The sequence below is a fragment of the Oryx dammah genome, unplaced genomic scaffold, assembly GCF_014754425.2.
Source record: "Oryx dammah isolate SB20612 unplaced genomic scaffold, SCBI_Odam_1.1 HiC_scaffold_4, whole genome shotgun sequence".
Classification (NCBI taxonomy): Eukaryota; Metazoa; Chordata; class Mammalia; order Artiodactyla; family Bovidae; genus Oryx; species Oryx dammah.
In genome coordinates, this window is record NW_024070188.1 from 55561900 (window position 1) to 55580166 (window position 18267).

The 18267-nt window shown below is 38.6% G+C and overlaps 1 protein-coding gene across 8 annotated transcripts in view; it reads left to right on the forward strand.

Moving 5' to 3' along the window:
* The window catches only part of L3MBTL3 (L3MBTL histone methyl-lysine binding protein 3), a 102799-nt gene that overhangs the window by 18844 nt on the left and 65688 nt on the right, over positions 1-18267 (forward strand). For 4 of the 8 annotated variants that reach the window (XM_040238879.1, XM_040238882.1, XM_040238881.1 and 1 more), the window contains 7 exons: positions 2795-2911; positions 10806-10917; positions 11301-11375; positions 12833-12992; positions 14122-14254; positions 16043-16127; positions 17734-17825. In XM_040238879.1, the coding sequence (XP_040094813.1) occupies positions 2810-2911; positions 10806-10917; positions 11301-11375; positions 12833-12992; positions 14122-14254; positions 16043-16127; positions 17734-17825 (759 nt within the window). In that variant the 5' untranslated portion in view covers positions 2795-2809. The remainder of the gene's footprint in view (positions 1-2794; positions 2912-10805; positions 10918-11300; positions 11376-12832; positions 12993-14121; positions 14255-16042; positions 16128-17733; positions 17826-18267) is intronic. The other 4 variants (XM_040238884.1, XM_040238883.1, XM_040238885.1 and 1 more) reach the window with 4 other exon arrangements.

Here is an 18267-nt window from a genome sequence, read left to right on the forward strand (position 1 = left end):
AGACAGCTGAATTCTCCCATCAGTTTCTGCATTCAGTCAGTTGCAATACATTGTTTTGATTGAAGCATATGAAGAAGGTCTCGTTCACAGTGGCATGGAGTTGAAAAAGGGAGGAATACTTTAAGTTTTTCATTTAATGATGGATATTCTTTAATATTATACCAAAACTTGACATGTGGTAGTTTCTTAAAGGTTAGTTGCAGTGTGTGATTTGAAATCTTATCCATGAGTTTTCTGTACTCTGTTACATTAAAATCACATTGGCCCGTCCTACATTCTGAATGGACCCTTTAACCATGCATAATTTTGTAACTTTAAGCGTTGGTTGTTTGGAAAATACTGCCTAACTGAGTTATGACATATTTCATTATTAAGTATCTTTAAAGGTCATATTCCTGAATATCACCATCCATCTCCTTGGAAAAGTCTATAGCTATTGGGAAGCTGTCAGACTCATCCTGGTACATACAGGTTTTCCAAAATGTTCAAGTTGTATCATTAGTGACATGCTGTCAGTGTTTTCCTTCACATGACAAACTCTTTTCATTTATTTTTGACAGTGTATTTTCCAGATATCCAAACTTGAATAAACATTTTAAAAGTAAAAGTGGGATTCCAAAGGGAAAAAAAAAAAACAGTTTGTTCGGCTTGCCTAGAGACAGCCATGGTACTTTGGCATGCCTGAGCTCTGTGTGCACACTCCTCTTTCATCAGACAGAATATTAAAAAGATATATATTCAAATATCACGACTTAATACAGTTTATTATTTTACTTCATCAGAGATGGTCTTTAGTGAATCTGGCATTTGTTGACTGTGAGTGTGTGGGGGTGAAAAATGAAATGACTCCTACTGTAGCTGGGTGCTTCTGCTCCAGCAAGTTTATCCACTGTTGCTTTGGCCCATCAGTGTAAATATCAGCATAAAATGTGCTGGTATTTTTATGAAAATAATTTTGGCTTCTTGGACCTCTTGAAATTCCCAGACCAACTCGTATCTTGCTTCTTAAATCTTTTTGGTGTGATTTCACATGTTCTTTTGTCTATGGTATTTCCTGTGAATAGACTTGATCACATCAGATTTGACGTAATTTTTTCCTGGCAAAACTGTTTCATAGATGGTGTTGGCTTGGTAGGTATTCTTAGAAGGCATTGATGGTCATGGTCTAGAGCCATTATTTTAAAAGTTGCAAATGTTATGTTTCAGTTTTATCATTCCTTCTTATTACCAAGAATTTTTTTCTAAAAGGAAGCCTCCTTTCACCAATGATTTGGTTTCCCTGAGATATAGTTCTTATTGATCGCATGTGATATAGTCAGGATAAATCCTTATTTCTTTTTCCCAATAATGAATTAGTGGTTCCCTTGTATTCTCAAAAGGAGATCAATGGGTGTTCTTGATTGGTTGGTTTTGAATATCGTTGTGAACTCATAATAATTTAAACTTATTTGATATGTTTCAAGTCACTGCAGCTAATATCCTTACTTTGGCCAACAGAAGCCTTTTCAGATTGGTCTCTGAGTCCTTTTGGTATGAACTCTTCTGTCTTTGATAGCTTCCTTGCTTTTTAATTTGATAAGATGTTCCTGATTCATCTTGCACATTTCCTGCTGCCAGTTAGCTCGTTCTCTGGGAAGACCTGGGAGAAATGGCATTTAGAGACTGCAATCTGAACACTGCTACTGCTGTGAAGTCATTTCAGTCGTGTCCAACTCTGTGCGACCCCATGGACTGCAGCCCACCAGGCTCCTCCGTCCATGGGATTTTCTGGGCAAGAATACTGGAGTGGGGTGCCATTGCCTTCTCTGGTCTGAACACTAGGCGATTAATTTTGACTGGTGGTTGTTTTCCAGAGTTTGTCTGGGCAAAGCTAGAAAATATGCATATTTCTAAAGCAAAGTGCATCATGGAATCATAATGATACTTCCATTCAGATTTAGGACCCATTGATCTTTGACCACTTGTCAGTGACACCAATGTAACTACTTACTTGTTTTATCCCATACCACACAGATAGCAGCCTCAGAGTAACAGGATCAATACTACCACCAGTGGGTATATGATTATGAAAAAGTTTGGTTTTGAATTTATTTTTAAATGAAAGAAAGTTAAAAGTATTATCACAGTGTAGCCACCCAAACTGGTTATCTTAACGTAGCCCTATTATATTTGCTCTACATTTTGAGACTGTTTTCCTATTTCTAAGAACATCAGTTTGGCACCTGTTTCAACTAAATTAAATAAATTTTATTGAATCAATCATACTGTGTATTCGTTGTGTTGATAGAACAGAGTTAATTGACAAATTTAGTGTAGATGGCATTCAATAATGGACTGAATTTTCTTGTTCTTTTCATCTTCTTTTTCTAAAAAATCTAAATGGCTTTTCTTTTTCAACATTTTATATTGGGTACTCTCCTTTATGCACATCTACTCTCTTTTCAAAGTCTTAGAGGGGGAAGAAAAAACTTAGAGGGTGAAGAATTCTAACCATATGTGATCAAGACTTTTTGTTTTAAGTGAGTATGCTATGAAACAGTGAATTCCCTTTCTAACAATGGCAAAGGTTTACCATGGTACTTTTTGTTTAAACTAGAACTTATTTTTTCCCGTAATATACTTTAGATCACACTCGAAAAAAATGTTTCTGAAGCAGGTATTTCTAAATCTCTGGATGTGGGACATTGTGACCAAGAAAATTATATAGTTAAGGGAAACTGAAGGAATGACCACTGAAATAAAAATTGATTTGCATGTAGACTATGTAGTACTATGCCCTTTTTTCCTTTTCCAGGTTAAAAAATAAATCATGACTGAGTCTGCCTCTAGCACCAGTGGTCAAGAATTTGATGTATTCAGTGTTATGGATTGGAAGGATGGAGTAGGTACATTACCAGGAAGTGACTTAAAGGTAAGCTGTCTGTATTGCATACAACTGTATATGTGTGTATATCTGTTTGTGTTTATTATTAAAATGAATTTGAGCACATATGTGACATAAGGATTAAAAGCATTAAGCATAGGTGTGTGTAGGTGTGTTCAGTTGCTTCAGTCGTGCCTGACTCTTTGCGACCCCATGGACTGTAGCCTGTTAGACTCTTCTGTCCGTGGGATTTTCCCAGCAAGATTACTGGAGTGCGTTGCCATGTCTTCCTCCAGGGGATTTTCCTGACCCAGGGATTGAATCTGCATCTCTGGTGTCTCCTGCATTGCAGGCGAATTCTTTACTGAAGCACAGTGGCTATAGTTTTGTATGATTCTTGTTCCTCTGCCTCTCAAGACAATACACGGCTGGTGGATTGGCAGACGCCTTTGTCATTTGGGGTGGGGAACTAAGAAATCCTTCTGCAATCTGTACTCATTTTGTAGAAATTAATGTATAGTTTCAAGGAAGATCGTTTCAGGATTTCTATCGCTAATAAATTTTAAGAATGGTAGATTTAGAAGGCCTAGCTTTGTATATGTATAGTGATGGGCTTTGTAACTGAAGTGAAAAGCTACACTCCCTGTGTCCTAGTTTTTTTATGTAAAAACTGGATAAAGCTAAAATACTGAATAAACAGGACTGTTCACCTCCCTTAAATTATTTATACTGTAAACTATGAATATGGATTTTTGTATAATCACTTGTTCGGAAGCTGGCACTTCCTGTAAATGAGACTGCTTTTGTAAAACTGAGAACTCTCTTCAGAGAGCAGTGCTCAGTCCGCCTCTTTTCTAGGTGCTTACCCTGCCCCCATTCCCCAGCACCCCCAGCCCCCGCCTGAGCCACTCCAGGAGCACACCTGCTGCCCCATGGAACAGGGTTGTGCAAGCACCCTCCTGTCATTTCTAATTTGCTTTTGCTCTGATCCTATCTCTGGGACCTTGAACCTGTCTGTGGCCCTTTAGACTTCGTGTTTGTACTTGGTCACTTAGGTGTTTGAACTTCTGATCTCCCTGCTGTCTCTTGGCTTACCTTGCTAATGCTTGTCTTTCTTGCCTGTCTTGACTACAAATTCATGCACCCTAATACTGACTTCTTGGAATCTGCTCCCTTTTAGTGGCTACTTGACAAGTACCTGAGCCAAAACTTTTCTAGTTGATCCTCAGTGGTGAGATTTGGACAGTCTGCTTGTTGTTGGAAAAATACTTAGATTTTAGTTGGTTTTGGTTTAATTGAGTGCTGTGTGCCAACATATCTATCTGAGTTTAGCATAACAAAAATATTGCAGTGAGGTTTAGTGAAATCTGGGAAGACGATCTGGTTTTTAGTGTTAGTTTTCTGTGACCTTCAACAAGTCAGTTAATCTCTTTGGGGCCAATTTCCTCTTTGGTAAAATAAGGAATTAAATGAATACCAAGGATTTTATCTGCTCTAACATTCTCCAAATGTTCATCTGGATTAGATATGATGGAAATAGAGTGCTGAAATTTTTGAGAAAGAACAACTATTTGAGATTCTGATAGTGTCAACCACATATTAGCTAAATGAGTTTCCTTTAAATTGAACTTCAGAATCTTTATCTGTAAAATGGGGATATAGGATCTATGTCATAAGCTGGTTATAAGGATTAAAAAGAAGTACGTGTAAAAAAAATTAACAAATTCTATCTTTTCTTGCTTTATGGTATATTATGTAAACTATCTTTTTTTTTATTGTTTCAGAGTCTTATTTTTCTTGTACATTTTTATCCTTATCCTGAATGGCTTTTTTCTGTGTGTGTGTCAGGTGGATGATGAAATCTATAATTTTTTTGCAGTTAGATTTTGATAATAGAGTGATGTCTCCATCCCTGAGAAATTTAGATTGCCTGAAGGTTTTTTTAAGCAATGGATTTTAGGAATTAACCTATTACTTTTATAAAGGTAATCAGGTAATTAAGCCACTTAGTGGGTATTATAAACTAGGTTATTTGATTTGACTTTTAGACTCATCTAATTACCTGGGTAATTGCCATGTACCCAGTTTACTTTATGTGCTGTTGACAGTTTGATACCCCACTTAAAAAAATAATTTAAAAAACATTTTCTACTTTAGAACTCCTTTTATCCAAAGAGAGTCAAAGACTCACCAGTTGATTATATTGCTTAGGACTCACTTGCTCTTCATATTAAAATTTGAGTGGCTTAGGAGATCTCATTGAGAAATTTATTTTTTCACAATTAAGTTATTGGAAAGAACTTTAAATAAATCATGAAATTTACTCTCCTGCATCATACTTTGCCTATTTGACCCTAGAAGCTTCCCTTTTTTTTTAATGGATGAAGGCATGTGGCTTTCCTAATGCGTAATCACTAAGACAACCAGCTGAAGTTAATTCAGGAAATACGTAGAAGTCAGTTTCTTTTCATGGAAACAGGTTTTTATATGCTTCAGTTTATTGCCATTTTGAAAGAACTTTTTTCTGTAAAAGCCTCATGATTGCTGGCCAAACGAGTTACATCACTCTTCTGCTTAAAATCCTTAGCAGTTTCCTGTACCTTTCGTGATAAAGTTCAAACCCCTTAAATTCACCACAAAAGGTTTTTGGTGGTCTGACCATTACTTTTCTCTCCAATTGCATCTTGTTTCTTATCTCCATGCCACCCTTTTCCTTTCCAGCCCAGTCAGCTCGTTCACACCTTGGTCTCTTTTTACTAGTCTCTGTTGCTGGAGTCCCCATTCCCCACTTCCCACTGGGCTAACCAACCCTTATAGGAAGCAGAGTGCAAAAGCTCCTTTTTGGGTGCAGCAGCAGAAAGAATAGAGAACTTATTCTCTGGTGAGCTCTTTGTTTCTTGTGCGTAGTTGCTCAGTTGTGTCCGACTCTTTGTGACCCCACTGGCTGTGTAGCCTGCTAGGCTCCTCTGTCCATGGGATTTTCCAGGCAAGAATTCTGGAGTGGGTTGCCTTTTCCTTCTCCAGAGGATCTTCCCTACCCAGAGGTTGAACCTTGTCTCCTGTGTCTCCTGAATTGCAGGTAGATTCTTTACCCACTGAGCCATCAGGGATTGGCCCTATGCCTTTTATTTTAAGTCACTTATTTAACCCATTCGAGGCAGTTTCTGTCACTGATGTTAGTTTACAGATGAGGTAAACAGAGGCCTGGTGTGGTTAATGTCACTTGCTCAAGGTCAGACAGTTAGTTTTTGGTAGAACTGGGTCTTAAAACCAGGCTTTTCTGATTTTAAAATGGATTCTCTTACACGGTTATTCTTGAGTCTAACAAGAGAAATGTTTTCATATCAAAAGAGATGAAAGGCAAATGTTAACAGCAGTTTTAGCTGGAGGGATCAGGAGGGTTTGGGAAACAGATGTCATGTGAGCTTTCAGGTGCCTGAAAATAGGTAGGAGTCTGTGAGGACTTTTTGGGATGGGGATGGGAAAAGGGGGAGAGAGGGACAGTCAGAAAGGGGGTCAGCATCAGCAAGTCCAGGATAGAGGAAACCAGGAAGTGTCTGCTGGTCCTCTTGCAGTCATTAACAAGACATTTTCACTTAAACAAGCTTTGGAAACTTTACTGTTGTCTAATTTGTTCTTTTAAAATGCACATCAGTGTTTGTAGATTAATATCTCAGGTCCAGCTGTAAGAGCAGGCAGGCAACTTAAGTGGTGAGGCTAGTGGAAAGATGCACGGTAGGGCTTGCTGTCCCTAAGCAGTTCTCTACCTAAACTTCTTATACTATTTCCAGAATTGATCCATAGAGAATTATTCCTCTGTGTCATAAGGATTTAGCCTTCCAGCTTCCCTGGGTAAAATGTCGGTACACTCCCAACAGTGATATGCATCTTATCTCGAGAGAATAGTTGCCACTTAACCGGGAGCAAGACCCAGCAGCAGTGATGCAGAAACCCAACTGGAAAATTCACTGCACTCTTTGTGCAGGGTTTTGCCTTGTCTTGATTGGCGTTCAGAACAGTTTAGTTACTAAATATCTTTGCCCTTAAAACAGATTGATAAGTAGAACTCACATTTATTTCAACATCGTAAGTAATAAAAACAGGAATCTCAGCAGTGTCTTTTAATTATCTGTTATTAAAGACAGGCACAAATAGGCTAAAGATCCTTTGTCTCTATAAACAAAAATAAAGAAGAGAATGAATTAAAGGTAGCTTAAGCCAAGAGAAACAAGTAAAACCTTCTCAACCCCTTAAATATTTCAGGCATAATTGTTTTCTGATTGACCTCTATGTATCCACTAACAGAAAAAGTTAGTCTCAACTGATATGCTTGATTTGCTTTATAAAGCCCTTCTATAAAGTTTGTTATTTTTGCATTCTTGATTGTAGAATGGAGTCAGTTGCTAATTTTTTTATACTGCTTTTAAGGTGTCTAGTTTAAAAGAACCAATAACCTGAAAAAAAAAGTGATTTTATCAAGTTTCTATGGTTCCAGCACCATTCATAAAATGTTACCAATTTCAGACTTTGAGCATATCATAGGATACTTTAAAAACACTTTGAGATTAATGTTTTATTATAAGCTACAGGTGTACAATTCAGTGATATGCAATTTTAAAAGGTTATAGTCTACTTATAATTATTAATATTGGTGATATTTCCCCATGTTGTACAATATATCCTTATAGCTTTTATTGTACCTAATAGTTTATAACTCTTAGTGCCCTACCCCCATGTTGCCTTGTCCCCTTTCCCTCTCCCTGCTGGTAACCAACAGTTTGTTCTCTGTAAGTATGTTTCTTTGTGTTATATTCACTAGTTTGTTGTTGTTTTTAGATTCCGTATATGAGTGATACCATATACCATATGTCTTGACTTGTATCACTTATCATAATGTCCTCCAAGTCTATTCATGTTGCTGCATATGGCAAAATTACATTCTTTTTGTGGCTGCATAGTATTGTATTGTGTGTGTGTGTGTGTGTGTGTGTGACATTTTCTTTATCCATTCGTCTGTTGATGGACACTGAGGTTGCATCCATATTTTGGCAGTTGTAAACAATGCTCCTATAATCATCGGGGTGCATATATGTTTTAAAGTTAGTGTTTTGGTTTTTTTGATATATTCTTAGGAATGAACCCGTTGGCTCATATGGTAGTTCTGCTTTTAGGTCTTTGAGAAACTTCCATAGTGTTCTCCGCCATGAGTACACCAAGTTACAGTCCCACCAAAGTATAGGAGGGTTTCCTTTTCTCTACATCCTCGCCAACGTTTGTTATTTGTATCCAGTTTCATGATGGCCGTTTTGACCGTTGTGATGATACATACAATGACAGTGGTTTTGATTTGCATTTCCCTGATGATTAGCGATGTTGAGCATCTTTTTATGTGTCTGTTGGCCATTCATATGTCTTTTTTGGGAAAATGTCTGTTATGTTCTTCGGCTCATTTTTTAATTGGGCTGTTTGTTTTTTGTTGTTGAGTTGTGTTAGCTGTTTAGATACATGGATCTTAACCCCTATTGGTCATATTATTTGCAAATATTTTCTCCCATTCAGTAGGTTACCTTTTCCTTTTGTTGATGATTACTTGTGCAAAAGTAATGTGGACTGTGCCAAGCTTTTACATTTTAATAGGTGCCCCCCTTTAGGCTTTTATTTCTTTTGTGTTAGGAGATAGATCCCCAAAAACTATTCCTATAATTTATGTCAGACAGTGTTCTGCCTGTTTTCCTTTAGGAGTTCTGTTTTTTTTTTCCCCCCCCCAGCGTTATAGGATCCCTTTAAACTTAATGAACCCTATCCACGGATAAATCAATGTCTGCCTTTAACCATAATTTTGCATTTATTTCATGCGATTTATTAACCCCTGAAGTCCATCCTTGGGTCCCCGGCTTACAGGAGTTAACTGTGTTCCTAAGTGCATTGTATCTTTACTTTGTGCTTAGACGTAGGTCAGTTACTGGCAGTGACTATTAGGAGAAGGAAGAGATAACTGGAATTAAATGTTGTTCTGTGGGAACATTATCTTTTAACTTTAAAAGTGAGCCTAAAACTCCCAGGTGTCACAGGTCTGAATTTTGATTTGAAGATTCCATTCAGCTGCGCTCTCTTTCTCAGTGTTTGAAATGCCAGGGTGTAGTTTAGCAGCAGTCTGGAAATTTGAACCACAGAAGACTTTCTGTGCAATGTAAGTGTTTTGTACTGTTTCCCGCATTTTGTATTAATATTTATCAAAAAGCTTAAATTAACATCAGCATGTAATAAAAGTAAACTTACTTACCTGGGCTAATGCCAGTTTTTTAAAAATTCCATTCAGAATTGATTTTCCACCATCATTTTTAACGTCATTAATTAATAATCATGATGGCTTGACTTTTCTACTCTTGCCCAGTAGATGGTACTATCAGCTTTATTTTCAAATATTCTGGTTTCAGTGTTGATCATTTAAAACTTTATTTTTTCCCAACAAGTGAAGTTATTTTTAGCTCTTTCCTTCCCAATTGACTTTTTACCACTTCTTAAACTGACATTTGTAGGTGAATCCACAGGTTTAGTATATGCATGCTACCTGGAATCTTGTATCTGAAATATATAATAGGGAGAAAACATTTTCACTTTCCATAACTATGTCACTTGTTCTATCTAGAAAGCTTTTAATAATTGTGGACCATGTGCAGAAAATTGTTTAAGGTGCTATTTTCACCGGGTGGAAAGAATAATTAGTTGTAAATTTGGCTGAAGATTTTTCTGACTTGTAGCCTGAATCTAGTTTGATAAAATTAATCATTCTGTTGGCATGTTGACCAAATAGATTTTTAGGTTGGAAAATAGAAGGCCTCATTTTACATACTGCATATTTGCATGTTCATATATATTTCTGGGAGCGATCTAAAACCTTTAAGCCAATGTTTTATGATCCTTTTGAATTTTGAGCTTTCTAGCTCTTTGTCCCCTGGTAAAATTAGTGAATCTCTTATGTCATTCTGTTTTATGGGAAAACAGAAGGAATACAGGATGACGTTGACTCTCATGAATGTGAGTCAACCTAGCTGGTTCAAAGAGGATGGGGCACCTGCACACAGGTAGCGGTTCAAAGCCTTCAGCACATTATGCCCAGAATGATTCCACATAGGATGCCCATGAGATGGCAGAAGAATATTTGGTTTGAGGCTTGCCATGAGATGAGGTGAGAGGAGATTTTTCAATATTTGGAGTCCAGAATACCCATGAAATCAAAACGCTCTTATACTTTTTAGAAGTAAACTTGGCCTGAGGCTAGTAGGCTTGTTCAGATCTCTCAGATATTACCAGTTGTTTGGGAGGACTAGAAGTGAATGACTATAATGGAGAATTCTAAAGAGCAGTGAAAGAGGAAATAGAGAGCCTGGGCGGAGGGAGGAAGGGGGTCCCATGACTCATGCTTCAGCCTTCCTTCTTCACATCTTGGAATACGGAGATTGGATGTGCAAGTCAGAATTTCTAAAATGGTAATTTTTCCTGCTTTTTGAACTAGGTGAACGTGGGTGAGACAAGTTGATTCCTGGGAAAACAGAGATTTGGCTTTTACTAACGTTAATTATTAAATAAACTGTAATATGAAATGTTGGGGAAAAAAAAAAAAGCCTGAGCCAAAAAAACAGTATTTTAAATTACGAGCCATAGAAGTGAGCTGGCAGCTCCACGGGACGGTGCAAAGGTGGTGGTTTGTGTCGTTCAGAAGTCCTTTGCTGCTTGTTCTGTCCCCTCTTCCCGAAATTCCAGACTTGTTAAATGCAAAGGTTTGCATAGTGGTAGTGAGTTTATCTGGATATAATTGGGGCTTATCTGAATATAATTGTTGAAATTAACTCTTAAAATGTAGACTCTATGTGCCAGCCTTTAAATGGTGACAGTTCTGAACACTTATAAATTCTGCCTCTTGTTCTTCTGTTGCTGCTAGTTCCGTGTAAATGAGTTTGGAGCCCTGGAAGTTATTACAGATGAGAGTGAGATGGAAAATGTTAAAAAAGCAACAGCAACTACAACTTGGATGGTACCAACTGCTCAAGAAGGTAAGAGCGGGTCATCTGCATTGTCTTTTCTCTTGTTTTTTTTTTTTTTTTGGAGCGTTTTTAATGTAAGACTATCTAAGGTTTTATAATAGGCTGGAACTTAGAAAATCCTGGGTGATCTTCATGTCCCATATTCTTAGGTAAATTTCTATGATGAAACTGATATGGAACCAGCTTTAATATTTTTGAAATAACTGTAAAGTGTCTTCTTTCCTCAAGCCAGATCTGTCATAGCACAAGGTTAATTGAAAATTACCAAGTAAATTCATGTTGTAATAGCCTACCCAGGTGATTTAGCCAAAAGCCTGCCACTTTTTTCTCATCTGCTCCGATGGTTGTAACTAACACCTATATGCTGATGACTCCTAAATCTATATCTCCAGCCCCGACCTCTCCCCCGAGCTCCAGGCCCGTATTTCCACCTGCCTACTGGACATCTCCACCTGGATGTCCCACAGGTACCTCAAACTCCACATGTCTAAAATGCGATTCATTTTCTATTTCTTTCTCCCCTCCCCCAACCTGCTTTTTCTTCTGTAGCCCGTAATATCAGTTGATGGTAGCACCATCCATCCAGTGGACAAGCAAGAAATCTAGGAGTCATCCTGAATTTGGTCTCTCCCAGCCCATAGCCTGTTACTGAATCCTCTTGGTTTTTGTTTTCTAAATATGTCTCAGATCTGGCCTTTTCTACTTATTATCACTGCCGCTGTCTTAATTTAGGCCCTTATCACCTCTCACTTGAACCACTGCAGACATCTCTTAAAAGAATCCCTCCGCTTCTGATCTCCCCCAATTTATCCAGCACACTGAAGTCAGAGGAACTGATGTAGATTGCTTATCTGACACTTCAGCAACTTCTTATTGCCTCTTTAGCAAAACATCCGAAGATCTGGGTGACCCACACCCACCTGCTTGCTTTTGTCTCTTTGCTCTCTGTTCTGTTCTTTGTACGCTGTGTTCTGGCAGGGCCAGCAGCACTGAATTACATAGAATTCTCCCAGGACTATGTGGTTTCAGGCTTCCTTGCCTTTGCTCACACTGTTTCTTCTGGCCAGGATGCTGTTTCTCTCTTTGTCCAGTTGGTAAATTCCTCTTTGGCCTTCAAAACGCTATTGAGGCTTTCTATCAGAAAATCTTTCTTGAACTACTCACTGCCCCCCACCGCACCCGCCACCCCCCTACCCCCACCCCAGGCTGGATGAGTCACTTCTTCCTCTGCACTGCTTCTGGAATTTGTTCATGCTTCAATTATTGCATGTATCACATTTTATTATAAATATTGGTTTTCTTGCCTGTCTTCTCTTCTAGACTGTGAGCTCTCTCGGGCAAGGTCTGTACTGTCATTATCAGTATCTAGCATAAATGGGTGCCTAATAAGTGTTTGCTGAATGAATGATTAGGCTAATGATTCAGACGAAAGGAAATGTGGACTCCTAGACAATATGGATAATTATGATTCAGGAGATCTGCTACATTAAAAGGAAAATAGAAAGATGATTCAGCCCATTAACTAAAATTCATCAAAAACATTATATAACATAGATAACTCTTTAAATTTTGTCAAAAAGATAACAGCTGTAAAGGATTCTATGGATGGACAATTTCATCTTCTGAATTTAGTGACTAATGAGATTTTCTTCATTTTACTTTGAACTCTGTAGAAAAGGCATTAGACAAGCTTTTGCTTGTCTTTTCTACAGATGTTTTTGTTATGTAAATGGTTTGAGTGATCCCAGTCAAGCGCATCCACCTTTCCCTCCCAAAGGAATGGTCAGTGTTCATTCATTCATTCAACAAACATTATCCTTTTTATTGTGTTGCTAACAAAATTATTAGAAGAAAAAGTTTAAATGTATTTTGCCGTGATTTCTGTCATGGTTTTAAGTTTTTTTTCCTTCTTTTCATCTTCTAGTCTTTTCTGAGAAGACTGGAATGCCTTTCAGGCTGAAGGACCCAGTGAAAGTAGAAGGGCTTCAATTCTGTGAGAATTGTTGTCAATATGGCAACGTAGATGAGTGTCTTTCTGGAGGAAACTACTGCAGCCAGAATTGTGCTCGACATATCAAAGACAAGTAGGTTTTTGCCCACATTCCATTTATAAAATGAGTGTTAGAGTCCAAGGGCCTGTTGCTTGGGAGTAGAGAGGTTTAGTGTTCTGTGACGTCTGTCTTCCAAATGCCTTCCCCCCAGCTCCACCCTACCCCTCAAGACTTTCCCTTTGGAGGCACTTGGACCCTGATCCCACTACTGGACCAGGTGGCTTCAATTGGAGTTCAGTTACACTGCTCATGTCCTACCTGCAGTACAATCTTGGCCTCTTTCTTTAGTCTTTTGTTTACATTAATTTGCTCCTCAGCCAAGAGTATTTAGATCTCTTTGGGCTACATACACATTTTAGTGATACTGATGCTTGTGAAAATGTACTTGGGTTTAAATTTTGGGAGTTCTTAGGTAATTCAGCTAAAACTCCATGAATGAAATACAGCTTCCCCTGACTGAGCATCCACTGAATGGCCACAGTGAGGAGTCCTGTAATTTGTCTCTGTGGTTCTCAGGACAGACTGAGGATTCTGAGACAGGGCCATCAGCTATGACTGATGGTGGTGTGATTGCCTTGGGAGACTCTGATGAGGTCAGCTTATCACTAACAAGGTGTATTTCCTGCATATACTTGTGTACTGCAAATAAATGACTTGGTATTTATGTTCTAGTGGAGTTTCTCATGTATTTTAATCAGCACAGGCTGGGGAATTATCTGGTTTTGTTGGCCATCTGGTATTTTGCCAAATTACATTTGGCCTTTTTTGATTGAACTTGGCATTCTCAATAATTGCTAGATTGTTGCTTTAAAATCACCACCAAAGACTAGGATAGCTCCACATAATCAATTCTTTTATTAGTATGGATGGTAGCTGAGAAAAACCAATAATTTCAAACTTGTTAGAACCTGTTTCACCTGTAGGTGAATCATTAATTACATAATTATAATAAATAATTATATAAATTCTTATATAAGCTAATTTCCACTTTCTATCATGATAATGTCATTCATGATTTTGGTCTGAAGTGTCGTCTATGACATTCTAATACATATTTCTCCTCCTGGTTAAATATTTTCAAAAGGTTTTTGGATTGCTAATCAGCATGCAGATGTTTGATGGGTATTGTTTCCTAGTCACTCTTTTGGGTTTATGAATTCAGCAGAGATCAGAAGGAAGAAAGGGACGTGGGAGAAGACAACGAGGAAGAAGATTCTAAGTGTAGTAGGAAGAAAAAGCCAAAGTTATCTCTGAAAGCTGACTCCAAGGAGGAAGACGAGCGGGATGATGAGATGGTCAGTACCCACAGGGCTGCTCCTTCTGCAGGTAGCACCAGGGTTTCAGTGCTGCTGCTGTGACCTTGTTTTACCGTCAGCAGAGTGCCCACCTATCCTGTGTGTCACTGTCCTCATCTCATGATGAGAATAATAAATAGTATAGTACCCCTCCCTCAGGGTGACAAAGTAGGCAGTCCTGAAATTGATTGCTGGAGTGAGAGAGTCACTGGCAGAACCTTCAGTTCCAGAAATTAATTTTAAATTCTTCTTGACAGCAAAATGCCAATCTCATTTTGGTAAATTGCAGACAGATCTTATAATACTATGCGAGTAAGTAGAAGATGGCAGATAAATGTCAGATATATTTAGGGAAAACTAATTCAAAATATGCTAATTAAAACATAAACATCTCATCTCTCAAGTATTTATTAGTAACTCTATATGAAAAGACAACTTTGAAGTCTCAAAGCATTTTCCTTGAGATCAATATTGAGCAATGATTATTGGTTAGTCACTGTTTTAGGAGCTGGGAATGCAGAGATGAATAAGATAGCAGAAGGACAGGATCTTTTTTCTCAGGGACATATAGTAAACCACTAGGGGAAATATCAGCCTGTGATAAGCACTATGATGAGAAGTACAATAGAGCATTGAGATAATCTGACTGTCTTAAGCTGGTTATCAGGAGGCCTCCCAGTGGAGGGTGGCTTGGACAGTATGATCTGAATAAGGAGGCTGATGTAAAGTTGAGAGTAAGGAGCTCTGCAGGGCAATGGTATTGTTTTGGGAAAAGACCATAATATAAAAACATGTGTAGCATGCTTTGTTTAAAGAAATAAAGAAGGCAAGGTTGCTGAGCCTTGAAGGCTAGAGAAGAGTGGAGTAAGATGAGACTGAAGAGTTCTCTGCAGTCCAGGGCTTTATGGTAAACCAGAGTCATGGGTTGTCACTTTACTTTGAGTGTGCTGGGAAGCCATTGGAAAGTAGAGGGCAAGGGGAATAATTTGATATGATGTTTTAAAATGATCACTCTAGCTTTGACATGTGAGAACAGAGTAGAATCAGGGAAACCAGCTGGAAGCTTATTGTAGTAGACTAAATAAGAGGGCTGTTTAAGATAGAAGGCAGTGGTTTTGAGATAGATGCTAAAGGCAGAGTTGGCAGGGTATATGAGGGAGAGAGAAGAATAAGAGATAACTCCTAGCTTTTTGGCTTGAACTGTTGAATGGGTAATCATACCATTTCTTGAGAATGGGAAAGCCAGAGTGGAGTATAGAACTTAGAGTACTTTGGCCATCATGTGTTTGAGATGCTTATTAGATGTCCAGGCGAAAATCCCAGGTAGGCATCTGGATATATGAGTATGGAGTCAGAGCTCGAGATATAAATAGGGGATATTTAGCAGACAAATGATCTTTCAAACCTAAGGAGAGTGATTGGATAAAGAAGAGAAGGGGATTAGATGGCAAGAGATGTCAGCAAAGGGACCAAGAAAGAGGGGCGGTGAGGTACCAGGGGACCCAGACCAGAGAGGTCAAGGAGCTGAAAGAAGAAAGCGTTTCAAGGAGGTGGGAACAGTATATGTGCTATAACAGAGTGTAATTCTTGGAAGTACTCTTATTTTGTAAGGACCTCAGGCCAAGAGCAACAGAGTTCTCAAGTGACCTATATTCTTACTTTCTTTCAAAGTTATGAAGTGAAACTGAAGAACAGTGCAAAAAAATGCTTTCTGACAGCTCTCTAACTTTTCATTGATGCCAATTTCATGAACTTTTAAAAATCATAAACTTTTCTGCCTTATTGTAGGAAAACAAACAAGATGGGAGAATCCTGAGGGGTTCACAGAGAGCCCGAAGGAAAAGACGAGGTGATTCGGCTGTATTAAAGCAGGGTGAGTTGATGAAAGGAAGGTTTTACTTGTAATTTTCTGAAGTTGAAAATATTTCACACAGGCAGACATTTTAGTCTTAATTGTAACGCACACTATGGCAGTTAAAGAATCGTTTGGGGATTTTCTTTGATTAAATTGTGTCAATAAAAGTTGGAGTTTAGAAGAAGTGGGAAAAGGCGAAGGGAAAGTGGAAATTAGCAAGTTTCAAGCAGTGTCAGGGAAAACTTGAGATCATTTTCTGTTATTTATTTTTCCACCAGGTAGGTTTCTTTTACTTCTGCACTTTGACTAAAACCTCTGGTCTTACTCATTTCATAAAATTTTAGATTTTTTTTTTTAATGTTTTCTCTCAACCATAACTTCCTGACACGGTACCCTTTTTTCCTTTCTTTATTTCTTGAGGAACACTTTATTCTCTGAGGAATCTAGAGCTTAGGCCCTGCCCTTCAGTACTTGGTGGGCTAACTTGCTGCCTTATTCATCCCGGACGTTGGGTTTTCTCTCCAGAAGCTTCTGTGTGCCCCACTAGGCTGTGTCGAAGGACCTACCATATCTACACGGCTGGTCTTCCATGTTAGGTCACTGTACTTTGCACAGTCCCTTCCTGACCTGCCAGTCACATTGTCCCCATGAAGCAGGGCCTGAACCCAGTGCTTCTCTTCAGGGCTTAACCACATTCCTCCCTTATTCATCTCTGAAAAACACTTTGAGGTATTTCTGCTTGCATCAAGCACACAGCCTAACTTTTACATTTGGATGGCCTTCTGTATTTCATCACTGACATTAAAGGGAGTAAAGTCTCAGTTGCTCTGCACTCTGCCTCTTTGTCTTTTCTGTCCCTTCCCCTTCATCGCTTCTGCTCTCGGGGCTCTGGCCCTTCAGTGGCCTTGTTGCTTCAGTCATTTCCCTCTCTCAGGTCTTCCATTTTCTTCCTCTTCATGTGCTTTATCATTACCTATTCTAAGCTCATCTCCAAATATCTTTCCCTCAATTTTAAAACCCATCAAGCCTATATCCTTTCTTCATTTTCATTTTTTTGTTAAATTAACCCCAAATAAAATTGCTGTAGACTCCGTATCTTTATCATTTATGTGTTCTTTTGCAACTTAAAATTTGGCCTTGGATGCATTGATTTTTGCCCCCCCCCTCTCTTCCTCCAAGTTAGCAGCCAGTCCCTAAATTACTCTGTGCACTGACCTTTTCTCAGTTTTCAGCTTCTTGATTCGTTAGGAAAAAACTTTGGAGCATCCTGCTTCTAGATACTCTCACTTGCTGAGCTTCCATGATTCCGGTCTATCTTGGCTTCCTACTGCGTCTCCTTTATTTACTTTAGTACTTTACTTTAAGTACGTTAAGTTTTTAAAAGTACTTTAAGTTCTTCTGTTCCTTTCTTCTACACTCATTCCTGGATATACACATAGTTTACTTTTTAGCTCTCATTTCTTCAGAAGAGGAGTCAGGGAAAGAAATTGAGAAATATCCATCATGGAAATAAGAGAAGAGCCAGGCCTGGGGGTAGTTAGGGAAGTAAGAGTTCACAGTAAGTATCCTGCTCTGATTTCCTAGATTTGGAAATTCGGTCAGTTTAATCTCACTTGCCTTTCAGGTTTGCCTCCTAAAGGAAAGAAAGCTTGGTGCTGGGCGTCCTACCTGGAAGAGGAGAAAGCTGTGGCCGTGCCGGCAAAGCTGTTCAAGGAGGTACCGACCCTTCTAGAAGGCATTGTGCATAAGGGCAGAGGAGCTGGAATGCTGGTCTGGGATTAGTATTGCTGTTTCTACTGTCTGTCTAGGAAACGTGACTTGGGATAATTTTTCAAACATATTGTTTTTCATATGTGCAGGGGGACCTTGGAGGGTAACTATCATCATATATGCACACCTTCCCTAGGGCCACATGCATGGGCACACAACACACATACAAATACAGACCTACAGACAGACGCTGTTTTCTGTCAACACTTGTTAGGCTTTCATGCATTGATCTGCAGAAGGATGCTTCTATTACTACTGAAAAACTAGTAGATAAAGAAAAACTAGCATAAAATGTCATGGCTTTGAGAGAATAAAAATGAGTTACAAGGTTTGCATAATATAACAGAACATCAAAAAACAGATTGTTATATTAACCACAGTAAAAATC